Raw genomic sequence first — 7,004 nt, forward strand, 5'->3', positions numbered from 1 at the left:
ATCAGGAACTGTTCACGTACTCCCGCAGCGAAAACAAATTCACGTACAAGTAATCTTTGTCGGAGGTGAATTCTAAAAGCACACCAATATATTGTGATATAAAGTAGAAATTACTCACTCCACCGCGTTACACGTTTGGTGGCTACACTAATGAGCAGAAGGCTCCCAGCAAAGCGAAAGTAAACAAAGCAACAAACCATATGTTCTGCTTTTTGTCATCACTCACGTAGTTCGTTAGTCACCCCGGCGAAACAGCGTCTCAAACACCCACTCAAACACTACTGTAAATATAAACTGCAATCAATAGACACACACTAGAAACTAAGCACCTAGAAACGTTCAGCAGCAGACGAAACGCCATCAGCTGCTGCCTGGGCGCAACTGTTCCCAGACAAGAAGCGGGGGTTACGCTAACTCTACCGGCTCAATGCTTAGGGAAACCATGGTACCACTCTAAATGCATGTATTTTGCTGTAATGTCAAGTTATAAAAAAAGAATGAACAAGAAAAGCGTTCATTTATTATACAAAGATAGGCATTTCTTAACCACGATTGTGAATACTCTCGTTTTTAGGCGCTTTTCTCCGCCCATGCAGTTCACTCAAGTGGAGGGAGCATTTTTGAGGCCTCCCTTGGCGAAGGGAGTGTGGAGGAGCGTTCATGAAATGCAGCGGCTCCTTGAGTGGAGGAGCACGCTCCGCCTTGACTTCGTCAAGTCTAGGGGAGCCCTTGAGTGAAGGAGCGTTTGTGAATACGGGCCTTAATTTGATAAACAGTGAATTATCCGGACTTCAAGGAAGGGAGGCGCTGCGAGCGCGCGACGAAGCAAGACGTGCGGTGCATCGGCTCCGTCGATTTTCGACTGGAGTCACTGCTCCATCATCTGCATTTTGCCAAGCGCGACGTCCATCGGCGCAGCGAACTATGTGGACCCCGTTGGAATTAAGACGCCGGTACCTGGTGGCCTGGAATGCCGACGGCGTCGCACCAGCCATCCGAGGTAGGGTGGCAGCCACCGCGTCTCACCTCCGGGTTACAATCCCGAAGGCAAGACCTGGACTTCAGTTCTATCCTCTGAAGATGACAACTCCACTGTTCCGAGTTTTCGGAATCAATCGCTTAATGAAGTGGTAGCGTGTTGCGCTCCCGTTCAAGCAAATACAACGCCATCTCGGCCTCCGGAACACCGGCCGGCCAGACGCAGCCTCCAGAATTGCGCGCTGCAGGAGGCAAAGGCAAGGCTATTACGAACTGGAGGTCTCGCCCAATCCCCAAAACTAGGCCCAGACGACTTCGTGGTCGTGCTCAAGCCACGCGAACATGTGTCACTGCACCAAGCCTTCCCGAAAAACTGCTACGAAGCTGCCTTTACGGCCTACCTCAGACCCGAGTTGGCGACATTGTCACGGTTTTGCCGTCTCGTGAACAAAACCTCTCCTTGATACACACCTCAAACTCGGCAGCGGCGGATTTGCTTCTCGGGGTATTTTTGGTGAACACTGAGCGTGGGGTGATCTCGCTCCATGAATACCTCTGACAAGACGGCCGCGGTGTGTGCCATGGCGCCATCGTCGTCAGCAACTCAGACGCCACTGAATCGCTTCGAGAGCAGGTGCCATGGAGAGCAGGCACCATCGTCGAGGTCAGGAAATTCAGATGCTCTAATAAGGCTCGGGTTCACTTCACCGGGAATGTGAAACCGTGTTTTGTGCAATATGAGAACATGCTTATTTTGCTGCGAAAATACTACCGGACTATTCCAGCCTGTGGCTTGTTTGGGTTCGTCGGTCATCGAGCGTATGCATGTCCCAACACGCCGCCCAACACTCTCGGACTCTGCGGTCAAGAAACTCCGCTTGTGGAGGAGGTGCGGGCCACTCCCGAGTGTGTTCTGTGGTGCTCAGTATGTACAAATTCGCGAGAGTGCGCGGTGAAATTCCGTACCTAAAAGGTGATCGCCAAGGGTGGGACGAAAATTAAATTGGCAGCGCTTAAGAAGAGCCGCCATCTGGCCCTCTCCGGTAAGCCACCGAGCCGGGACGACGACAACGCTGCGAAGCCGGCACCATCTGCTGGCAACGCCGGCAAGTGGCCGCTGACGCAGCCACCACCAAAGGCGATAACAGAAAACTGTCGAGGACGCCACAACATGACGAGACCTGGACCTGGGCCAATGTTGCAAAACACAGAACGCAGGTGAGCGGTACGGGCAAGGCCTCCCCTCCTTACCCCCTTGTGGCACGCACTGCCGAGCAAACCAAGATAGCAGCTCTCGAGGGCGAAATTTAGATGTTGCTACAAAAGTAGCGCTCCAAGAATCCAAATCGAAAGAGCTAGCCAGTTCCTCCTCACCCGCAACTGAGGCCATCGAGAGTGTCCACGGCCCTGGCGGCAGCACTGAGCGCGGAAGCTGCACTTGAGGCTCGTCGAGAGGCCCACATGGACGCCCGTCCTAATGCCTTGGCATGACCTCTGCTATTGCCAAAATGACCGAAACAATCCCCACAATCATCGCCAAGCACAGTCATCGCATAGCGTACGATGATCAGGTGGTCTGAATAAAGACGTGTCTGGCTGCTGTCCCAAAACCCCGCGTCGTGCCATAGAAAATGATGTAGATGAAGATGACAGCTGCACGCTTACAGGAATTGAGGACGCCACTCTCGCCGCAAGTGCTGGCTCCGCAGCTGCGTCCCTACTACTGCTTTTTAACTTGAATAGCCATGGTGGGCAACCCTCAAGCTAGACGCTTTTGGTGTTACGTTTCAGCCAACCCCCAATCAAGTTACTCGATGAAATAGCGGGGGATTCTGTTCCCACACCAAGCAGGCTCACTTCCGGCTTTTCTTGTCGAAGCTTGCTTTACTTCCCGCTGTGGTTGCCCTCCAGGAGCCACGGAACGGTGCTAGCCTTCTAGATTATTCCACGTTCCAGCACTACCCCTGTTCCTGTATATTCGTGCACAAAAATTATACAGCCAACCAAGTGGATTTGGAACTTGATACTTAATATTTCTATGCGATGGTCACCCTCCTTCCGCTAAAAAAACGAGATGCACCATTACACATACTCAACATCTACTGTTCTCTAAAACTTAAAAGTTTCTTTCGCAACACTTTTCAGCCGTGCCATGAAGGCTGTGGGCAGGGATCCCCTTGTGATCGTGGGCATTTTCAACGCTCACAGCACACTCTGGGGGTATGTGCGTGATGAAAAGCCTTGGTGCAAACTAGCAGAACTTGCGTCCACGCTGGGCCTCACTCTTCACACTGACCCTGCATATCCAAGGCGAGTGGGTAACTCCGTGACTTAAAAACGTGTCCGGACCTTACCTTCACTAAAAGAAATGGAAGATCCCACGTACTGTGGGAATCACTGTTATGCAGAGCACGATCGTGGAAGCTTTAGATGTCACTTCAAAATCAGCACAACAATAGGAGGTGGAGGTAAATGATGCCGTACGTGACTTTCATGTCATGGTTATCACGTTTAGACGTGTCATTTACCTTCGTCATCCATTCACGTCAACTGATAAGGAATTTGGTATATGTGAATTTCGTATATCTGCGCTTGAACAGAGAGCAAAGCGCAACCAAACGACCTAGAAGCCTGGATTTGTGTTCGCACATATAGTTGAGCAAAAGTGCCTTCGCGTTAATTAAAATGATTTGATCCATTTTTTTTTCAATCGTTTATCTGTCTCTGTCTCTCTTTTTTCTTTTTTCGTCGACGGAATCAGCTGTGCAGGGCCGCATCCAGTCTGTATGAGTAACCACGCACAATTCTAAAAAGAAGTTTTTGACAGGCTTGTGCATAGCAATTCACGTCTTGGAGCTTTCAAGACCAAACTATTTATTCTCATTTTGTTGACTCGGCGTACCATTTATGCAATAAGGAGTCTAGCGTTAACGTAAAACATATCGCACTCGTCATTTTAAAGTGCGGCAAACTAGCGCCCACAGCGGCGCTTCAGGAGAAAGGTGCCACAGCGCCGCCTAGTGGTTTCCGTGCGAACGGCCTCCCCGGGACGACCGCCCTCATCCCACTACCCCGATCTAGTTCTTTATACCTGCGCCCCACTCTCCCGTCCGCTCACGCCTCACTTGGCGACCCTGGACCAGGCTCGGCGAGTTGCTATAGCCAGTGGAGTTCTGGGCGAAGGGCCCTACTCACTTTAGTTACCTACAGTACAAAGAAACGTTTATTCTCTCTCTCTCACGCACCACCGTAGTGGTCTAGTGGCTAAGGTACTCGGCTCATGACCCGCATGTCACGGGATCAAATCCCGGCGGCGGTGGCTGCATTTCCGATGGAGGCGGAAATGCTGTAGGCCCGTGTGCTGAGATTTGGGCATACCTTAAAGAGCCCCAGGTGGTCCAAATTTCCGGAGCTCTCCACCACGGTGTCTCTCATAATCATACAGTGGTTTTGGGACGTTAAACGCCGCATACCAATCAATCAATCAATCTCTCTCCCTCATTCTTCAGCGTTCGCTAGCTGAGTGCCTCATAAGAACATCCGGAAATGTGTGCTTGAGCGCTGCTGTGAAACGCTAACGCCAGCTGACAACATTGTCTGTTTCTTTTGTTCACTTACTTGTATTTTTAACCAAGCATTCTAGAAACTAGAGCTGGAAACGCATAACGCCATTCTCGTGAAAAAAAAAAACGCCACGCGCGGTGAACGACGCAAATGGCTTCACGGTGTAAGAAAAATAGAATACATTATTATTCTATTGCTGGGTTCTCACGTGCGAAACACCGTTATGGACACTATGCAATGCATTCACATTTCCTCACAATTCGCCTCGGGAAGGTGGGAGAATTTTTTTATCTTATGGTAGCCGTGAGTGTGAACCAAGAAGATTTAAAAAGCAATTGTTTTAAACCTGCTTGGTGTGAACATATGTAAATAATTAAAACCGGAGCTTGAAAACGCACTACATAGGAACACGAGGACGTCGCCAAACAATGAGAAAGAATACATTCTATTTCTTTCTTTCTTTTTTTTTTGTGTTTTAGGCGCACTTCTGAGCGAACATTTACTGGCATGCCCAACTCATTACCTTAACCTTTCCTGAAATTTGCCAATAATTTTCTCATTTACACAAACCGCCAAGCTACTCTGAAAAGAACCATTGCAGCATGAATGTTTTTGTACACTTCACTGACTTGTTTGCGGCAGCGCTTCTAACCAATAACGAAGCATAAAGTTCGGGACCCAAAAGCTTCGCTTTTAGGAGGCGAATGCGATAGCGATCTTCTGTTTCTAGTGGGTACTTAAGGCACTTAATGAATGAAAGCTTTTCGAATTTGTTATGCACCCGCTACGTGGCATTAAAGAAGCAGGCGCAGCATCATTGGTTGGTTGGTTCCTCAACACTTGTGCGCAACCCACTCAGGGGTATAAGCCTTAAATCGGACGGTGCCTTGCTTATTAAACTTATTCACTTCTTGAAAGAAAGACTAGAATTCATTAGGTAATATAGATTTTAAATTAAACTTGTAAGAATAAAGAAATAGAAGAATGACCTATTAAACAAAAAAACATCTGTAACAGCGTTGAAGAGGCTGCTGTGGCTAAAACCAAATGTTATTGCGCCAAATGAAAGAATCGCCGGATGTGACAAGTTTAAGTCCAACTTTCGTAGGGGTTCTTCTAGTAGTCTTCCCCTTTGACTTTTAAATCTTGGGCATGTCAAAAAGAATTGCTCCAGAGATTTACTCTCAGCACAGTAAAAGCATAAAAGAGATTGTGCCTGACCTGACCTGTGAAGGTGAAAGTTCCCAGCGGAGCGTCCGACTGCTTAACTTCATTCGCGACGAGGCGGACCGGCCTGGCGAGGCCGCCGTCGAAGAAGGCGGGATGGCCATCGGCAAAATCGGCGAGTATCGTCTTAGCACGGACGCGTCTTGAAATGAGTACGTCGAGTGGTTGGAATTGTTTTGCTTCGCGAATAAGATAACAATGGATGAGCAGAAAATAGACGTTTTAAGTTGTTGCGGCGAAGCAGAGTACAGGCTCTTCGTAACCCTGGTGAAGCCGGTAAGACCAACCACGACAAGCTACGACGAAATCAAGACGGCTGTTCGCAAGCACCTGCACCCGCCGCCATCCGAGCTGCACGCAAGGTTTAGGTTCTACAGAAGAAACCAGGCTGCTGATAAATCAGTGTCAGACAACGTTACCGCTCTGCGGAAGCTAACCGAAGACTGCGGGTTCGGTGACAAGCAGTTACCGTTAAACATCTTGATGCGGGATCGTTTCGTGTGCGGCATCGAAAATGAAGCAGTGACGGAAAGACTTCTTGCCGAGCAGAACCTCACGTTCCAGGTCGCGTACGGCATGGACGTGACAGCTGAAGCTACAGCGCAACAGCGGCCAGATATACACAACCAGGGACGAGACGAGACAAAATAGAGCCAGGGCCTAATTCAAGCCAATCGCATGAAACAAGAAACCAGGGCAGAAGGTTCCAGTTGTTATCGCTGAAAAAGTAAGCACGCTCCACATTTATGCCGTTTCAGAAAGGCGGAATGTTTCAAGTGCAGAAAAACTGGACATGCAGCAAAAGCCTTTGGTTCAAAATACGAAGTTAGAAAGTTTGAAAGAAAGACTTTCGAGGAGCCGAAGAAAAAAGATGGGAAAAGCAAGGGCGCTTACGAAATCACTGAATTATTTTCTGTTCAAGTGGTTGAGCAAAAAGAAAAATAGATGGTAGACGTACAGATTTAGGAGCAGACTGTACCCATGAAAATTGATTCTAGAGCATTGTGATGAATTGTCAGTGATGACATCTTTCGATCATTCGCGAGAAAGCAATGTACTCAACGCTTGCATACTGGTCAAAGGAAACTTCGCCCGTAGTTGGTCGCGTAAGTGTTGCAGTGAAATTCAAGGGCCGCAGGGCAAAACTGTCTTTGTTGATAGTGAAGAGAAGAGGTGACAGTTTGCTTTGGGCGGAAGTGGTTTGGGCCATTGGGCATTAGGCTGCATGGACTTCA

General features: G+C 48.7%; 1 protein-coding gene across 1 annotated transcript; it reads left to right on the plus strand.

Moving 5' to 3' along the window:
• Positions 1–5,967: 5,967 nt before the first annotated feature.
• Positions 5,968–6,420, plus strand: LOC142767018 (uncharacterized). The gene has a single exon (XM_075868233.1). It carries the CDS (start codon positions 5,968–5,970, stop codon positions 6,418–6,420), a length of 453 nt encoding a protein of 150 aa, XP_075724348.1.
• Positions 6,421–7,004: the final 584 nt, after the last annotated feature.

The sequence above is a fragment of the Rhipicephalus microplus genome, chromosome 7, assembly GCF_043290135.1.
Source record: "Rhipicephalus microplus isolate Deutch F79 chromosome 7, USDA_Rmic, whole genome shotgun sequence".
Lineage (NCBI taxonomy): Eukaryota > Metazoa > Arthropoda > Arachnida > Ixodida > Ixodidae > Rhipicephalus > Rhipicephalus microplus.